The following is a 17,801-nucleotide window of genomic DNA, read 5'->3' on the forward strand; positions in this document are numbered from 1 at the left end:
AGAACAGAACACTCGGTCATCCAACAGAACACTCGGTCATCCAACAGAACAGAACACTCGGTCATCCAACAGGACACTCGGTCATCCAACAGGACACTCGGTCATCCAACAGGACACTCGGTCATCCAACAGGACACTCGGTCATCCAACAGGACACTCGGTCATCCAACAGGACACTCGGTCATCCAACAGGACACTCGGTCATCCAACAGGACACTCTGTCATCCAACAGGACACTCTGTCATCCAACAGGACACTCTGTCATCCAACAGGACACTCTGTCATCCAACAGAACACTCGGTCATCCAACAGGACAGAACACTCGGTCATCCAACAGAACAGAACACTCGGTCATCCAACAGAACAGAACACTCGGTCATCCAACAGAACAGAACACTCGGTCATCCAACAGAACAGAACACTCGGTCATCCAACAGAACAGAACACTCGGTCATCCAACAGAACACTCGGTCATCCAACAGGACACTCGGTCATCCAACAGGACACTCGGTCATCCAACAGGACACTCGGTCATCCAACAGGACACTCGGTCATCCAACAGGACACTCGGTCATCCAACAGGACACTCGGTCATCCAACAGGACACTCGGTCATCCAACAGGACACTCGGTCATCCAACAGAACACTCGGTCATCCAACAGAACACTCGGTCATCCAACAGAACACTCGGTCATCCAACAGAACACTCGGTCATCCAACAGAACACTCGGTCATCCAACAGAACACTCGGTCATCCAACAGAACAGAACACACAGGTCTAGAGTTATGCTATGTCACAGACTGGTTATCTGTACAGGCAGACTGCCTGTTCCCTTGTCCCCAGGGCACTCTACGAACACACACACACACTGTCATCTGGCTTCACGCCAGCTGAGGAACAAGAGAGCTATGTTTACCCTGTGCCCATTATAAACCCACCAGAACTCACTGGCATTGCTTTTCCACTTGACTCTTTCCCATGCGGTGAAGCTTTTCCACTTGACTCTTTCCCATGCGGTGAAGGTTTTCTCTTTCCCATGCGGTGAAGGTTTTCTCTTTCCCATGCGGTGAAGGTTTTCTCTTTCCCATGCGGTGAAGGTTTTCTCTTTCCCATGCGGTGAAGGTTTTCTCTTTCCCATGCGGTGAAGGTTTTCTCTTTCCCATGCGGTGAAGGTTTTCTCTTTCCCATGCGGTGAAGGTTTTCTCTTTCCCATGCGGTGAAGGTTTTCTCTTTCCCATGCGGTGAAGGTTTTCTCTTTCCCATGCGGTGAAGGTTTTCTCTTTCCCATGCGGTGAAGGTTTTCTCTTTCCCATGCGGTGAAGGTTTTCTCTTTCCCATGCGGTGAAGGTTTTCTCTTTCCCATGCGGTGAAGGTTTTCTCTTTCCCATGCGGTGAAGGTTTTCTCTTTCCCATGCGGTGAAGGTTTTCTCTTTCCCATGCGGTGAAGGTTTTCTCTTTCCCATGCGGTGAAGGTTTTCTCTTTCCCATGCGGTGAAGGTTTTCTCTTTCCCATGCGGTGAAGGTTTTCTCTTTCCCATGCGGTGAAGGTTTTCTCTTTCCCATGCGGTGAAGGTTTTCTCTTTCCCATGCGGTGAAGGTTTTCTCTTTCCCATGCGGTGAAGGTTTTCTCTTTCCCATGCGGTGAAGGTTTTCTCTTTCCCATGCGGTGAAGGTTTTCTCTTTCCCATGCGGTGAAGGTTTTCTCTTTCCCATGCGGTGAAGGTTTTCCACTTGACTCTTTCCCATGCATGCTGGGCCTGGCAGTGAGGGTTTTCCACTTGAGATCTGAGATAGAGACCGGAGCGGTAGGCTCCTGCTCTAAAGTAGTGCACTTTATAGGGAAGACGGAGACATTTTCACCGCGATCTTAGTTTCCTTTTGACATTCGACATATTATAGATGAATCTGGGAATATGGTATGAAGTAGCAGCTCTGAGAATAAGGTATGAAGTAGCAGCTCTGGCTCAGGGAATATGGTACATATTATAGATGAATGTGTATTATTGACATTAATTCTGCATGTTTACAAGGTTAAAACAGAAACAACTCAAAGGGTTAAGGTTAGGTATTCATTCTGAGTGGTTAAGGTTAGGTATTCACTCTGAGTGGTTAAGGTTAGGTATTCATTCTGAGTGGTTAAGGTTAGGTATTCATTCTGAGTGGTTAAGGTTAGGTATTCACTCTGAGTGGTTAAGGTTAGGTATTCATTCTGAGTGGTTAAGGTTAGGTATTCATTCTGAGTGGTTAAGGTTAGGTATTCATTCTGAGTGGTTAAGGTTAGGTATTCATTCTGAGTGGTTAAGGTTAGGTATTCATTCTGAGTGGTTAAGGTTAGGTATTCATTCTGAGTGGTTAAGGTTAGGTATTCATTCTGAGTGATTAAGGTTAGGTATTCATTCTGAGTGATTAAGGTTAGGTATTCATTCTGAGTGATTAAGGTTAGGTATTCATTCTGAGTGGTGAAGGTTAGGTATTCATTCTGAGTGGTGAAGGTTAGGTATTCATTCTGAGTGGTTAAGGTTAGGTATTCATTCTGAGTGGTTAAGGTTAGGTATTCATTCTGAGTGGTTAAGGTTAGGTATTCATTCTGAGTGGGTAAGGTTAGGTATTCATTCTGAGTGGTTAAGGTTAGGTATTCATTCTGAGTGGTTAAGGTTAGGTATTCATTCTGAGTGGTTAAGGTTAGGTATTCATTCTGAGTGGGTAAGGTTAGGTATTCATTCTGAGTGGTTAAGGTTAGGTATTCATTCTGAGTGGTTAAGGTTAGGTATTCATTCTGAGGGGTTAAGGTTAGGTATTCATTCTGAGGGGTTAAGGTTAGGTATTCATTCTGAGGGGTTAAGGTTAGGTATCCATTCTGAGGGGTTAAGGTTAGGTATTCATTCTGAGGGGTTAAGGTTAGGTATTCATTCTGAGGGGTTAAGGTTAGGTATTCCTTTTGAGGGGTTAAGGCTATGGTTTGGGGAAGGCTTAAAACTGAATTTAAAAAAAACAACCATCAGATTTAGTGCACTATTTTTGGACAGAACCCTAATTCTCCTGATCAAAAGTAGTGCACTATATAGAACACAACCCTAGTAAAGTCATGACCATGTGTATGTGGTGTATATATAGCAGCTCTGGCGCTGGGAATATGGTATGAAGTAGCAGTTCTGGGAATATGGTATGAAGTAGCAGTTCTGGGAATATGGTATGAAGTAGCAGCTCTGGGAATATGGTATGAAGTAGCAGCTCTGGGAATATGGTATGAAGTAGAAGCTCTGGGAATATGGTATGAAGTAGCAGCTCTGGCTCAGGGAATATGGTATGAAGTAGCAGCTCTGGCTCTGGGAATGTGGTATGAAGTAGCGGCTCTGGGAATATGGTATGAAGTAGCAGCTCTGGGAATATGGTATGAAGTAGCAGCTCTGGGAATATGGTATGAAGTAGCAGCTCTGGGAATATGGTATGAAGTAGCACAGCTGGGAAATATGGTATGAAGTAGCAGCTCTGGGAATATGGTATGAAGTAGCAGCTCTGGGAATATGGTATGAAGTAGCAGCTCTGGGAATATGGTATGAAGTAGCAGCTCTGGGAATATGGTATGAAGTAGCAGCTCTGGGAATATGGTATGAAGTAGCAGCTCTGAGAATATGGTATGAAGTAGCAGCTCTGGCTCTGGGAATATATTATGAAGTAGCAGCTCTGGCTCTGTGTCAAGTTGTCTAGGTGTTATAATTATTTTCAGCTCTGCCCAAACTTGAAAACGGCTTGCTCAACCCGTGAAGGATGCAAAGGGACGACTCAATTCCTTTCCAGTGTTTTATTATGGTTTTGATGCCATTTGTTGAATATGTTGAAATAGTTGATTTGTTGAATAGAGTAGTTGAATCACAGAGGAATAGGGAATAGGAATAGCAATAGCAATAGGAATAGCACTAGCACTAGGAATAGGTTGATAACCTTAAACAAACAGAGAATAAACATGCATTATTTTACACTAAACAATGCATGACACAGCAACAAAGCATGGCTTTGAATAAAGTAAACGTTTAAACAATTTAATCTAGCACCCTAGCAATTACTTCTGCAGTCAGAAAATATCCACAACAAAAGTCAAAATTCCTACCAGAGTTAAACATGTAAATTGCTAAGCACTGGATGCAACATAATAAATAATTCCAAACATTACATACCAGTTGCGTCTTTAGGGTTGAACAATGAGCTGTGTATGTGTTGAGGACCAAACATTTTATACCCATGCTTATCTGACAGGTGCGCATGTAAAAGTAGTCCCTCCAGAAATCCTGGCTCAATTTTTTAGTTCCACCCGTGTTTTTTGGGTTATCTGCCCTCTTGAGGCCTGGAGGTCTTTAAAGGAAGAGCTGCCATTGTGCTCATGTTTTGAGTGTTCTGTTTTGACGCAACACTCTGGGAATATATTATGAAGTAGCAGCTCTGGCTCAGGGAATATATTATGAAGTAGCAGCTCTGGCTCAGGGAATATGGTATGAATTAGCAGCTCTGGGAATATTTACATTTACATTAAAGTCATTTAGCAGACGCTCTTATCCAGAGCGACTTACAAATTGGTGCATTCACCTTATGACATCCAGTGGAACAGATGGTGTGAAGTAGCAGCTCTGGGAATATGGTATGAAGTAGCAGCTCTGAGAATATGGTATGAAGTAGCAGCTCTGGCTCTGGGAATATGGTATGAAGTAGCAGCTCTGGCTCAGGGAATATATTATGAAGTAGCAGCTCTGGCTCAGGGAATATGGTATGAATTAGCAGTTCTGGGAATATGGTATGAAGTAGCAGCTCTGGGAATATGGTATGAAGTAGGAGCTCTGGGAATATGGTATGGGGTAGCAGCTCTGGGAATATGGTATGGGGTAGCAGCTCTGGGAATATGGTATGAAGTAGCAGCTCTGGGAATATGGTATGAAGTAGAAGCTCTGGGAATATGGTATGAAGTAGCAGCTCTGACAATATGGTATGAAGTAGCACCTCTGGCTCTGGGAATATGGTATGAAGTAGCAGCTCTGGCTCTGGGAATATGGTATGAAGTAGCAGCTCTGGGAATATGGTATGAAGTAGCAGCTCTGGCTCTGGTAATATGGTATGAAGTAGCAGCTCTGAGAATATGGTATGAAGTAGCAGCTCTGAGAATATGGTATGAAGTAGCAGCTCTGAGAATATGGTATGAAGTAGCAGCTCTGGCTCAGGGAATATGGTATGAAGTAGAAGCTCTGGCTCTGGAAATATGGTATGAAGTAGAAGCTCTGGGAATATGGTATGAAGTAGCAGCTCTGAGAATATGGTATGAAGTAGAAGCTCTGAGAATATGGTATGAAGTAGCAGGTCTGGCTCTGGGAATATGGTATGAAGTAGCAGCTCTGGCTCTGGGAATATGGTATGAAGTAGCAGCTCTGGGAATATGGTATGAAGTAGCAGCTCTGGCTCTGGGAATATGGTATGAAGTAGCAGCTCTGGCTCTGGGAATATGGTATGAAGTAGCAGCTCTAGGAATATGGTATGAAGTAGCAGCTCTGGTTCTGGGAATATGGTATGAAGTAGAAGCTCTGGTTCTGGGAATATGGTATGAAGTAGAAGCTCTGGTTCTGGGAATATGGTATGAAGTAGCAGCTCTGAGAATATGGTATGAAGTAGCAGCTCTGCCTCTGGGAATATGGTATGAAGTAGAAGCTCTGGGAATATGGTATGAAGTAGCAGCTCTGGGAATATGGTATGAAGTAGCAGCTCTGAGAATATGGTATGAAGTAGCAGCTCTGGGAATATGGTATGAAGTAGCAGCTCTGGGAATATGGTATGAAGTAGCAGCTCTGGGAATATGGTATGAAGTAGCAGCTCTGGGAATATGGTATGAAGTAGCAGCTCTGGGAATATGGTATGAAGTAGCAGCTCTGGGAATATGGTATGAAGTAGCAGCTCTGGGAATATGGTATGAAGTAGCAGCTCCGGGAATATGGTATGAAGTAGCAGCTCCGGGAATATGGTATGAAGTAGCAGCTCTGGGAATATGGTATGAAGTAGCAGCTCTGGGAATATGGTATGAAGTAGCAGCTCTGGGAATATGGTATGAAGTAGCAGCTCTGGGAATATGGTATGAAGTAGCAGCTCTGGGAATATGGTATGAAGTAGCAGCTCTGGGAATATGGTATGAAGTAGCAGCTCTGGGAATATGGTATGAAGTAGCAGCTCTGGGAATATGGTATGAAGTAGCAGCTCTGGGAATATGGTATGAAGTAGCAGCTCTGGGAATATGGTATGAAGTAGCAGCTCTGGGAATATGGTATGAAGTAGCAGCTCTGGGAATATGGTATGAAGTAGCAGCTCTGGGAATATGGTATGAAGTAGCAGCTCTGGGAATATGGTGTGAAGTAGCAGCTCTGGCTCTGGGAATATGGTATGAAGTAGAAGCTCTGGGAATATGGTGTGAAGTAGCAGCTCTGGGAATATGGTATGAAGTAGCAGCTCTGGGAATATGGTATGAAGTAGCAGCTCTGGCTCTGGGAATATGGTATGAAGTAGCAGCTCTGGGAATATGGTATGAAGTAGCAGCTCTGGGAATATGGTATGAAGTAGCAGCTCTGGGAATATGGTATGAAGTAGAAGCTCTGGGAATATGGTGTGAAGTAGCAGCTCTGGCTCAGGGAATATGGTATGAAGTAGCAGCTCTGGCTCTGGGAATATGGTATGAAGTAGAAGCTCTGGGAATATGGTGTGAAGTAGCAGCTCTGGGAATATGGTATGAAGTAGCAGCTCTGGGAATATGGTATGAAGTAGCAGCTCTGGCTCTGGGAATATGGTATGAAGTAGCAGCTCTGGGAATATGGTATGAAGTAGCAGCTCTGGCTCTGGGAATATGGTATGAAGTAGGAGCTCTGGGAATATGGTATGAAGTAGGAGCTCTGGGAATATGGTATGAAGTAGGAGCTCTGGGAATATGGTATGAAGTAGGAGCTCTGGGAATATGGTATGAAGTAGCAGCTCTGGGAATATGGTGTGAAGTAGCAGCTCTGGGAATATGGTATGAAGTAGGAGCTCTGGCTCTGGGAATATATTATGAAGTAGCAGCTCTGGCTCAGGGAATATATTATGAAGTAGCAGCTCTGGCTCAGGGAATATGGTATGAATTAGCAGCTCTGGGAATATTTACATTTACATTTAATTCATTTAGCAGACGCTCTTATCCAGAGCGACTTACAAATTGGTGCATTCACCTTATGACATCCAGTGGAACAGATGGTGTGAAGTAGCAGCTCTGGGAATATGGTATGAAGTAGCAGCTCTGAGAATATGGTATGAAGTAGCAGCTCTGGCTCTGGGAATATGGTATGAAGTAGCAGCTCTGGCTCAGGGAATATATTATGAAGTAGCAGCTCTGGCTCAGGGAATATGGTATGAATTAGCAGTTCTGGGAATATGGTATGAAGTAGCAGCTCTGGGAATATGGTATGGGGTAGCAGCTCTGGGAATATGGTATGAAGTAGCAGCTCTGGGAATATGGTATGGGGTAGCAGCTCTGGGAATATGGTATGAAGTAGCAGCTCTGGGAATATGGTATGAAGTAGAAGCTCTGGGAATATGGTATGAAGTAGCAGCTCTGAGAATATGGTATGAAGTAGCAGCTCTGAGAATATGGTATGAAGTAGCAGCTCTGGCTCTGGGAATATGGTATGAAGTAGCAGCTCTGGCTCTGGGAATATGGTATGAAGTAGCAGCTCTGGGAATATGGTATGAAGTAGCAGCTCTGGCTCTGGTAATATGGTATGAAGTAGCAGCTCTGAGAATATGGTATGAAGTAGCAGCTCTGAGAATATGGTATGAAGTAGCAGCTCTGAGAATATGGTATGAAGTAGCAGCTCTGGCTCAGGGAATATGGTATGAAGTAGAAGCTCTGGCTCTGGGAATATGGTATGAAGTAGCAGCTCTGAGAATATGGTATGAAGTAGAAGCTCTGAGAATATGGTATGAAGTAGCAGGTCTGGCTCTGGGAATATGGTATGAAGTAGCAGCTCTGGCTCTGGGAATATGGTATGAAGTAGCAGCTCTGGGAATATGGTATGAAGTAGCAGCTCTGGCTCTGGGAATATGGTATGAAGTAGCAGCTCTAGGAATATGGTATGAAGTAGCAGCTCTGGTTCTGGGAATATGGTATGAAGTAGAAGCTCTGGTTCTGGGAATATGGTATGAAGTAGAAGCTCTGGTTCTGGGAATATGGTATGAAGTAGAAGCTCTGGTTCTGGGAATATGGTATGAAGTAGAAGCTCTGGGTCTGGGAATATGGTATGAAGTAGAAGCTCTGGGAATATGGTATAAAGTAGCACCTCTGGGAATATGGTATGAAGTAGAAGCTCTGGCTCTGGGAATATGGTGTGAAGTAGCAGCTCTGAGAATATGGTATGAAGTAGCAGCTCTGCCTCTGGGAATATGGTATGAAGTAGAAGCTCTGGGAATATGGTATGAAGTAGCAGCTCTGGGAATATGGTATGAAGTAGCAGCTCTGAGAATATGGTATGAAGTAGCAGCTCTGGGAATATGGTATGAAGTAGCAGCTCTGGGATATGGTATGAAGTAGCAGCTCTGGGAATATGGTATGAAGTAGCAGCTCTGGGAATATGGTATGAAGTAGCAGCTCTGGGAATATGGTATGAAGTAGCAGCTCTGGGAATATGGTATGAAGTAGCAGCTCTGGGAATATGGTATGAAGTAGCAGCTCTGGGAATATGGTATGAAGTAGCAGCTCTGGGAATATGGTATGAAGTAGCAGCTCTGGGAATATGGTATGAAGTAGCAGCTCTGGGAATATGGTATGAAGTAGCAGCTCTGGGAATATGGTATGAAGTAGCAGCTCTGGGAATATGGTATGAAGTAGCAGCTCTGGGAATATGGTATGAAGTAGCAGCTCTGGGAATATGGTATGAAGTAGCAGCTCTGGGAATATGGTGTGAAGTAGCAGCTCTGGCTCTGGGAATATGGTATGGAGTAGCAGCTCTGGCTCTGGGAATATGGTATGAAGTAGAAGCTCTGGGAATATGGTGTGAAGTAGCAGCTCTGGGAATATGGTATGAAGTAGCAGCTCTGGGAATATGGTATGAAGTAGCAGCTCTGGGAATATGGTATGAAGTAGCAGCTCTGGGAATATGGTATGAAGTAGCAGCTCTGGGAATATGGTATGAAGTAGCAGCTCTGGGAATATGGTATGAAGTAGCAGCTCTGGGAATATGGTATGAAGTAGCAGCTCTGGGAATATGGTATGAAGTAGCAGCTCTGGGAATATGGTATGGGGTAGCAGCTCTGGGAATATGGTATGAAGTAGCAGCTCTGGGAATATGGTGTGAAGTAGCAGCTCTGGGAATATGGTGTGAAGTAGCAGCTCTGGGAATATGGTGTGAAGTAGCAGCTCTGGGAATATGGTATGAAGTAGCAGCTCTGGGAAATATGGTATGAAGTAGCAGCTCTGGGAATATGGTATGAAGTAGCAGCTCTGGGAAATATGGTATGAAGTAGCAGCTCTGGGAATATGGTATGAAGTAGCAGCTCTGGGAATATGGTATGAAGTAGCAGCTTTGGGAATATGGTATGAAGTAGCAGCTCTGGGAATATGGTATGAAGTATCAGCTCTGGGAATATGGTATGAAGTAGCAGCTCTGGGAATATGGTGTGAAGTAGCAGCTTTGGGAATATGGTATGAAGTATCCGCTCTGGGAATATGGTATGAAGTATCAGCTCTGGGAATATGGTATGAAGTAGCAGCTCTGGGAATATGGTATGAAGTAGCAGCTCTGGGAAAATGGTGTGAAGTAGCAGTTCTGGGAATATGGTGTGAAGTAGCAGTTCTGGGAATATGGTATGAAGTAGCAGTTCTGGGAATATGGTATGAAGTAGCAGTTCTGGGAATATGGTATGAAGTAGCAGCTCTGGGAATATGGTATGAAGTAGCAGCTCTGGGAATATGGTATGAAGTAGCAGTTCTGGGAATATGGTGTGAAGTAGCAGCTCTGGGAATATGGTATGAAGTAGCAGCTCTGGGAATATGGTATGAAGTCGCAGCTCTGGGAATATGGTGTGAAGTAGCAGCTCTGTGTAACGTTAGATGTTAGCCGTTGGCCACATCTGATCCTCCAGCTGATACAGGTAGACATGTGAGGGCACCACCACACACAGCGGCCTTGTTCCCACCTGGGTGTGGGACGTTTCCCTTTTAATGCAGTTCAGCGGTAGCCTGTCTAGAATGAACTCTACCCACCAGACTATTTCTGTGGTGCTGTGTTGACATGCTGTTGAGGAGGTTTAGATGAAAGTCAAAAAGTACAATTGCATGTAGTGCCAGACATCTGTTTCTCTGTCTCTCACTCTGTCTCTCACTCTGTCTCTCACTCTGTCTCTGACACTCTGTCTCTGACACTCTGTCTCTGACACTCTGTCTCTGACACTCTGTCTCTGACACTCTGTCTCTCTCTCTCTCTCTCTCCCTCCCTAACATTTTGTTTCTGTTGTTTTTGTCTCTCCAGGATCGTGTTTATCTGTGCCAAGCGTTCTCTGTGTGCAGCCTTCTCAGTATTACCCTATGGAGAGAGCTTTCACATCAGGTACAGTACAGTGTATTCTCTTCACACTATGCTGAGGCAGTGTGTCACGTTCTGTACTGTGCTGATTCCTCACACCATTAAATGGCACAAACTCTGCTGTTCAGTCACATGATCACACTATTTTGTGAGGCACTGAGCATTTCTGTTCATTCACACAATGCTACTGGTAGCTGGTGGTGTAGACTGCAAAACAATACTAAATATGAACATCCATAATGCATTGCATCCTGGTACCTGGTAGTGTAGATTGCGGAACAATGCTAAATATGAACATCCATAATGCATTGCACCCTGTGACTGAGTCATGAATACACCCAGACAGTGTTTTGTCCCGTCATCTATCCTGGAGTCCAGCTGTGTCCCTGTGTGTCACCCATTCCCACGTTCCTTGAGTCACAGACCTGCAAGCTAGGCCGTCGTCCTCTCCCCTCCCCCTCATCAGTCCTTCTCACCCCTCCTCAGCTCTCTGTCCCCCCCCCTGGGGTCACCATGTGTCCCTGTGTCTCACCCCTTTTTCCCCCCCAGCTCTCTGTCCCCCCCTGGGGTCACCATGTGTCCCTGTGTGTCTTCTCTCTCCTTAACCCCTCGCCTCCACCTCACCCCTCTCCTCTCTCCTTAACCCCTCACCACCACCTCACCTCTCTCCTTAACCCCTCACCATGTGTCACTGTGTCTCACCCCTCTCCTCTCTCTCCTTAACTCCTCACCCCTCTCCTCTCTCTCCTTAACCCCTCGCCCCCTCTTCACCCCTCTCCTCTCTCTCCTTAACCCCTCGCCCCCACCTCACCCCTCTCCTCTCTCTTCTTAACCCCTCGCCCCCACCTCACCCCTATCCTCTCTCTCCTTAACTCCTCGCCCAATCCTCACCCCTCTCCTCTCTCTCCTTAACCCCTCGCCCCCACCTCACCCCTCTCCTCTCTCTCCTGAACCCCTCGCCCCCACCTCACCCCTCTCCTCTCTCTCCTGAACCCCTCGCCCCCACCTCACCCCTCTCCTTTCTCTCCTTAACCCCTCGCCCCCTCACCCCTCTCACTCACCCATCTCTTCCTGTCCTCTTAACTGTTGTATTCTGGCTTCCTCTGATATAAATAAACAGTCCCATCTGATCCCAGAGACCAGAGATCATGGCCAGACAGTAGCATACCAGTCCAGTGCTCTACCTGCACTGTCACGTCCACCCCCAGAGAGTAGAGGGCAGCCATTTTACAGGAACAACACAGAACAGGGAGAGAGAGGGAGAATGAATCAGTCAACAAACACACCCTTCAGCGCAAAGCTACCGCGCAAAGCTACCACGCAAAGCTGCAGCGCAAAGCTGCAGCGCAAAGCTGCAGCGCAAAGCTGCAGCGCAAAGCTGCAGCACAAAGCTGCAGCACAAAGCTGCAGCACAAAGCTACCGCACAAAGCTACCGCACAAAGCTACCGCACAAAGCTACCGCACAAAGCTACCGCACAAAGCTACCGCACAAAGCTACCGCACAAAGCTGCAGGAAATCCAAATTGTCTTCCGTCTTTTTTTTTCTCTCTTTTTTTTTCTGTCTCTGTTCCCACAACCTAATGAAACATTCTGGGAACCTTTTTAAAGAGCAGATTAAATGTTTTCTGGGAACGTTCTTGCAACATCAGGTGAATGTTTTATACAAACATTCTACACTCATCAGCATGGACGGCTTCACAGTTTTTGTGTTGTGAGAACGTTTGCCACGACCTAACGAATGTTCTTACCAATTATAGTTTGCTGGGTAGGGAGTTCTCTACGCTGGTCTGCAGGACTGCATCTGTCAGTTTAAAGAAAGAGCAGACTCCTCCAGCAGCCTCTATTCCCTGCGTGTCTCTGTCTCCTCAGGAGAGTGACATGAGAGAGAGCGGGACAGAGGATTGGCTATGACTGGCTGTGCTATACAGTAGGTGTCACTTTTATATAGAGCAGATACACTGCTAACCACAAACGGCAGCTACGTTATCTACAGAGAGTGTGAAAGAGAGAGAGAGAGCATTCTGAGCTGTGTAGGGTCTTTGTCCCAAATGGTACCCTATTCCCTATGGGCCCTGGTCAAAAGTAGTGCACTATAAAGGGAATAGGGTGGCATTTGGGACCCTTTCTGGATCTCTTCGTGTGTTATCAGCTGCCTCAGCCTTCCTGTCTCATCCTCGCTGTATTTTTTTTGTTTTACATTTAACCTTTATTTGACCAGGCAAGTCAGTTAAGAACAAATTCTTATTTTCAATGGCGGCCTAGGAACAGTGGGTTAACTGCCTTGTTCAGGTTGCAGAACGACAGATTCTTACCGTGTCAGCTCGGAGGATATGTCTTGCAACCTTCCAGGTATTAGTCCTAACGCTCTTAACCACTAGGCTACCTGCTACCCCAATTGTCCTGTACACCTTTAGTCCTTTTACATTACCACGTCTGTTCCTTTAGTAGGGCCTAGTGCCTGCTAGATTCTAGTACATTACCATGCCTGTTCCTTTAGTAGGGCCTAGTGTCTGCTAGATTCTAGTACATTACCATGCCTGTTCCTTTAGTAGGGCCTAGTGTCTGCTAGATTCTACTACATTACCATGCCTGTTCCTTTAGTAGGGCCTAGTGTCTGCTAGATTCTAGTACACTACCATGTATGTTCCTTTAGTAGGGCCTAGTGTCTGCTAGATTCTAGTACATTACCATGCCTGTTCCTTTAGTAGGGCCTAGTGTCTGCTAGATTATACTACATTACCTGTTCCTTTAGTAGGGCCTAGTGTCTTCTAGATTCTACTACATTACCATGTATGTTCCTTTAGTAGGGCCTAGTGTCTGCTATATTAAACTACATTACCATGCCTGTTCCTTTAGTAGGGCCTAGTGCCTGCTAGATTCTACTACATTACCATGTCTGTTCCTTTAGTAGGGCCTAGTGTCTGCTAGATTCTAGTGCATTACCATGCCTGTTCCTTTAGTAGGGCCTAGTGTCTGCTAGATTCTACTACATTACCATGTCTGTTCCTTTAGTAGGGCCTAGTGTCTGCTATATTCTACTACATTACCATGCCTGTTCCTTTAGTAGGGCCTAGTGTCTGCTAGATTCTAGTACATTACCATGTCTGTTCCTTTAGTAGGGCCTAGTGTCTGCTAAATTCTAGTACATTACCATGGCTGTTCCTTTAGTAGGGCCTAGTGTCTGCTAGATTCTACTACATTACCATGTCTGTTCATTTAGTAGGGCCTAGTGTCTGCTAGATTCTACTATATTACCATGCCTGTTCCTTTAGTAGGGCCTAGTGTCTGCTAGATTCTAGTACATTACCTGTTCCTTTAGTAGGGCCTAGTGTCTTCTAGATTCTAGTACATTACCATGTCTGTTCCTTTAGTAGGGCCTAGTGTCTGCTAGATTCTACTACATTACCATGCCTGTTCCTTTAGTAGGGCCTAGTGTCTGCTAGATTCTAGTACATTACCTGTTCCTTTAGTAGGGCCTAGTGTCTTCTAGATTCTAGTACATTACCATGTCTGTTCCTTTAGTAGGGCCTAGTGTCTGCTAGATTCTACTACATTACCATGTCTGTTCCTTTAGTAGGGCCTAGTGTCTGCTAGATTCTACTACATTACCATGTCTGTTCCTTTAGTAGGGCCTAGTGTCTGCTAGATTCTACTACATTACCATGGCTGTTCCTTTAGTAGGGCCTAGTGTCTGCTAGATTCTACTACATTACCATGCCTGTTCCTTTAGTAGGGCCTAGTGTCTGCTAGATTCTACTACATTACCATGCCTGTTCCTTTAGTAGGGCCTAGTGTCTGCTAGATTCTACTACATTACCATGCCTGTTCCTTTAGTAGGGCCTAGTGTCTGCTAGATTCTAGTACATTACCATGCCTGTTCCTTTAGTAGGGCCTAGTGTCTGCTAGATTCTAGTACATTACCATGTCTGTTCCTTTAGTAGGGCCTAGTGTCTGCTAGATTCTACCACATTACCATGTCTGTTCCTTTAGTAAGGCCTAGTGTCTGCTAGATTCTAGTACATTACCATGTATGTTCCTTTAGTAGGGCCTAGTGTCTGCTAGATTATAGTACATTACCATGCCTGTTCCTTTAGTAGGGCCTAGTGTCTGCTAGATTCTAGTACATTACCTGTTCCTTTAGTAGGGCCTAGTGTCTTCTAGATTCTAGTACATTACCATGTCTGTTCCTTTAGTAGGGCCTAGTGTCTGCTAGATTCTACTACATTACCATGTCTGTTCCTTTAGTAGGGCCTAGTGTCTGCTAGATTCTACTACATTACCTGTTCCTTTAGTAGGGCCTAGTGTCTGCTAGATTCTAGTACATTACCATGTCTGTTCCTTTAGTAGGGCCTAGTGTCTGCTAGATTCTACTACATTACCATGCCTGTTCCTTTAGTAGGGCCTAGTGTCTGCTAGATTCTACTACATTACCATGTCTGTTCATTTAGTAGGGCCTAGTGTTTGCTAGATTCTACTACATTACCATGTCTGTTCCTTTAGTAGGGCCTAGTGTCTGCTATATTAAACTACATTACCATGCCTGTTCCTTTAGTAGGGCCTAGTGTCTGCTAGATTCTACTACATTACCATGTCTGTTCCTTTAGTAGGGCCTAGTGTCTGCTAGATTCTACTACATTACCATGTCTGTTCCTTTAGTAGGGCCTAGTGTCTGCTAGATTCTACTACATTACCATGCCTGTTCCTTTAGTAGGGCCTAGTGTCTGCTAGATTCTACTATATTACCATGTCTGTTCCTTTAGTAGGGCCTAGTGTCTGCTAGATTCTACTACATTACCATGTCTGTTCCTTTAGTAGGGCCTAGTGTCTGCTAGATTCTACTACATTACCTGTTCCTTTAGTAGGGCCTAGTGTCTGCTAGATTCTACTACATTACCTGTTCCTTTAGTAGGGCCTAGTGTCTGCTAGATTCTAGTACATTACCATGCCTGTTCCTTTAGTAGGGCCTAGTGTCTGCTAGATTCTAGTGCATTACCATGCCTGTTCCTTTAGTAGGGCCTAGTGTCTGCTAGATTCTACTACATTACCATGTCTGTTCCTTTAGTAGGGCCTAGTGTCTGCTATATTCTACTACATTACCATGCCTGTTCCTTTAGTAGGGCCTAGTGTCTGCTAGATTCTAGTACATTACCATGTCTGTTCCTTTAGTAGGGCCTAGTGTCTGCTAAATTCTAGTACATTACCATGGCTGTTCCTTTAGTAGGGCCTAGTGTCTGCTAGATTCTACTACATTACCATGTCTGTTCATTTAGTAGGGCCTAGTGTCTGCTAGATTCTACTATATTACCATGCCTGTTCCTTTAGTAGGGCCTAGTGTCTGCTAGATTCTAGTACATTACCTGTTCCTTTAGTAGGGCCTAGTGTCTTCTAGATTCTAGTACATTACCATGTCTGTTCCTTTAGTAGGGCCTAGTGTCTGCTAGATTCTACTACATTACCATGCCTGTTCCTTTAGTAGGGCCTAGTGTCTGCTAGATTCTAGTACATTACCTATTCCTTTAGTAGGGCCTAGTGTCTTCTAGATTCTAGTACATTACCATGTCTGTTCCTTTAGTAGGGCCTAGTGTCTGCTAGATTCTAGTGCATTACCATGCCTGTTCCTTTAGTAGGGCCTAGTGTCTGCTAAATTCTAGTACATTACCATGTCTGTTCCTTTAGTAGGGCCTAGTGTCTGCTAAATTCTAGTACATTACCATGGCTGTTCCTTTAGTAGGGCCTAGTGTCTGCTAGATTCTACTACATTACCATGTCTGTTCATTTAGTAGGGCCTAGTGTCTGCTAGATTCTACTATATTACCATGCCTGTTCCTTTAGTAGGGCCTAGTGTCTGCTAGATTCTAGTACATTACCTGTTCCTTTAGTAGGGCCTAGTGTCTTCTAGATTCTAGTACATTACCATGTCTGTTCCTTTAGTAGGGCCTAGTGTCTGCTAGATTCTACTACATTACCATGCCTGTTCCTTTAGTAGGGCCTAGTGTCTGCTAGATTCTAGTACATTACCTGTTCCTTTAGTAGGGCCTAGTGTCTGCTAGATTCTACTACATTACCATGCCTGTTCCTTTAGTAGGGCCTAGTGTCTGCTAGATTCTACTACATTACCATGTCTGTTCCTTTAGTAGGGCCTAGTGTCTGCTAGATTCTACTACATTACCATGTCTGTTCCTTTAGTAGGGCCTAGTGTCTGCTAGATTCTACTACATTACCATGGCTGTTCCTTTAGTAGGGCCTAGTGTCTGCTAGATTCTACTACATTACCATGCCTGTTCCTTTAGTAGGGCCTAGTGTCTGCTAGATTCTACTACATTACCATGCCTGTTCCTTTAGTAGGGCCTAGTGTCTGCTAGATTCTACTACATTACCATGCCTGTTCCTTTAGTAGGGCCTAGTGTCTGCTAGATTCTAGTACATTACCATGCCTGTTCCTTTAGTAGGGCCTAGTGTCTGCTAGATTCTAGTACATTACCATGTCTGTTCCTTTAGTAGGGCCTAGTGTCTGCTAGATTCTACCACATTACCATGTCTGTTCCTTTAGTAAGGCCTAGTGTCTGCTAGATTCTAGTACATTACCATGTATGTTCCTTTAGTAGGGCCTAGTGTCTGCTAGATTATAGTACATTACCATGCCTGTTCCTTTAGTAGGGCCTAGTGTCTGCTAGATTCTACTACATTACCATGGCTGTTCCTTTAGTAGGGCCTAGTGTCTGCTAGATTCTACTACATTACCATGCCTGTTCCTTTAGTAGGGCCTAGTGTCTGCTAGATTCTACTACATTACCATGCCTGTTCCTTTAGTAGGGCCTAGTGTCTGCTAGATTCTACTACATTACCATGCCTGTTCCTTTAGTAGGGCCTAGTGTCTGCTAGATTCTAGTACATTACCATGCCTGTTCCTTTAGTAGGGCCTAGTGTCTGCTAGATTCTAGTACATTACCATGCCTGTTCCTTTAGTAGGGCCTAGTGTCTGCTAGATTCTACTACATTACCATGCCTGTTCCTTTAGTAGGGCCTAGTGTCTGCTAGATTCTACCACATTACCATGTCTGTTCCTTTAGTAAGGCCTAGTGTCTGCTAGATTCTAGTACATTACCATGTATGTTCCTTTAGTAGGGCCTAGTGTCTGCTAGATTATAGTACATTACCATGCCTGTTCCTTTAGTAGGGCCTAGTGTCTGCTAGATTCTAGTACATTACCTGTTCCTTTAGTAGG

General features: G+C 44.7%; 1 protein-coding gene across 2 annotated transcripts in view; it reads left to right on the forward strand.

Annotated features, from left to right (window-relative positions):
• The window catches only part of LOC129829470 (CDK5 and ABL1 enzyme substrate 2-like), a 121,062-nt gene that overhangs the window by 43,717 nt on the left and 59,544 nt on the right, over nucleotides 1-17,801 (forward strand). The window contains exon 3 of one of the 2 annotated variants that reach the window (XM_055891169.1): nucleotides 10,522-10,599. The exons of the other annotated variant lie outside the window; for it this stretch is intronic. Coding sequence (XP_055747144.1) covers nucleotides 10,522-10,599 — 78 coding nt within the window. The remainder of the gene's footprint in view (nucleotides 1-10,521; nucleotides 10,600-17,801) is intronic. 2 annotated transcript variants of the gene reach the window in all.

The sequence above is a fragment of the Salvelinus fontinalis genome, chromosome 31 (assembly GCF_029448725.1).
Source record: "Salvelinus fontinalis isolate EN_2023a chromosome 31, ASM2944872v1, whole genome shotgun sequence".
In the NCBI taxonomy this organism is placed as follows: Eukaryota; Metazoa; Chordata; class Actinopteri; order Salmoniformes; family Salmonidae; genus Salvelinus; species Salvelinus fontinalis.